The 536-nt window shown below is 71.1% G+C and overlaps 1 protein-coding gene across 1 annotated transcript in view; it reads left to right on the forward strand.

Annotated features, from left to right (window-relative positions):
- Positions 1–536, forward strand: part of CHLNCDRAFT_56519 (hypothetical protein) — a gene marked incomplete at its 5' end in the record, with an annotated part of 4,509 nt that overhangs the window by 2,332 nt on the left and 1,641 nt on the right. The window contains one exon of the mRNA XM_005851735.1: positions 251–453. Coding sequence (XP_005851797.1) covers positions 251–453 — 203 coding nt within the window. The remainder of the gene's footprint in view (positions 1–250; positions 454–536) is intronic.

Below are 536 nucleotides of genomic sequence, written 5' to 3' on the forward strand. Positions count from 1 at the left end.
GGGGGGGCGGGGAGGGGGCGGCGCTGGCGGGGAGGCGAGGCGGGGAGGGAGCGTGTGGGAGGGGAGGCGCTGGGGCTGCTGGGCGTTGGGAGCTGGAGGGCTGTGCTGCCTGCGTGCCCCTGCTGGAAACCCTGCCCTGCTTGCTGCCCCGCCTGCCTCGTCTCTCGTCTGCCTCCTGTGCCGCCCCGCTGACCCCCGCCCCCTGCCATTGCATTCCCCGCCCCTCGCGCCCCGGCGCCCCTCCCCGCAGCCAGCAGCACGACTTTGGCAGCGACATCATCCCGGGCGCCAAGGAGCTGGGGTGCAAGGTGCAGGCGCACCTGTTCAAGGGCTACTGGGAGGACATTGGTACCGTGCGCGCTTTCTACGAGTCCAACCTCGCCCTCACCGACTCACCCAACCCCAACTTCAGGTGCGGCGGCGGCAGGGGCGGGGTGGGGTGGGTGGGGGGGGGTGGGGGAGGTTGGGATCGTTGAAAGCGCGCACGGTACCAATGTCCTGCAAGTAGCGCTTGAACGGGTGCGCATGCTCCATGT

Source organism: Chlorella variabilis, assembly GCF_000147415.1.
Source record: "Chlorella variabilis unplaced genomic scaffold CHLNCscaffold_1, whole genome shotgun sequence".
Lineage (NCBI taxonomy): Eukaryota > Viridiplantae > Chlorophyta > Trebouxiophyceae > Chlorellales > Chlorellaceae > Chlorella > Chlorella variabilis.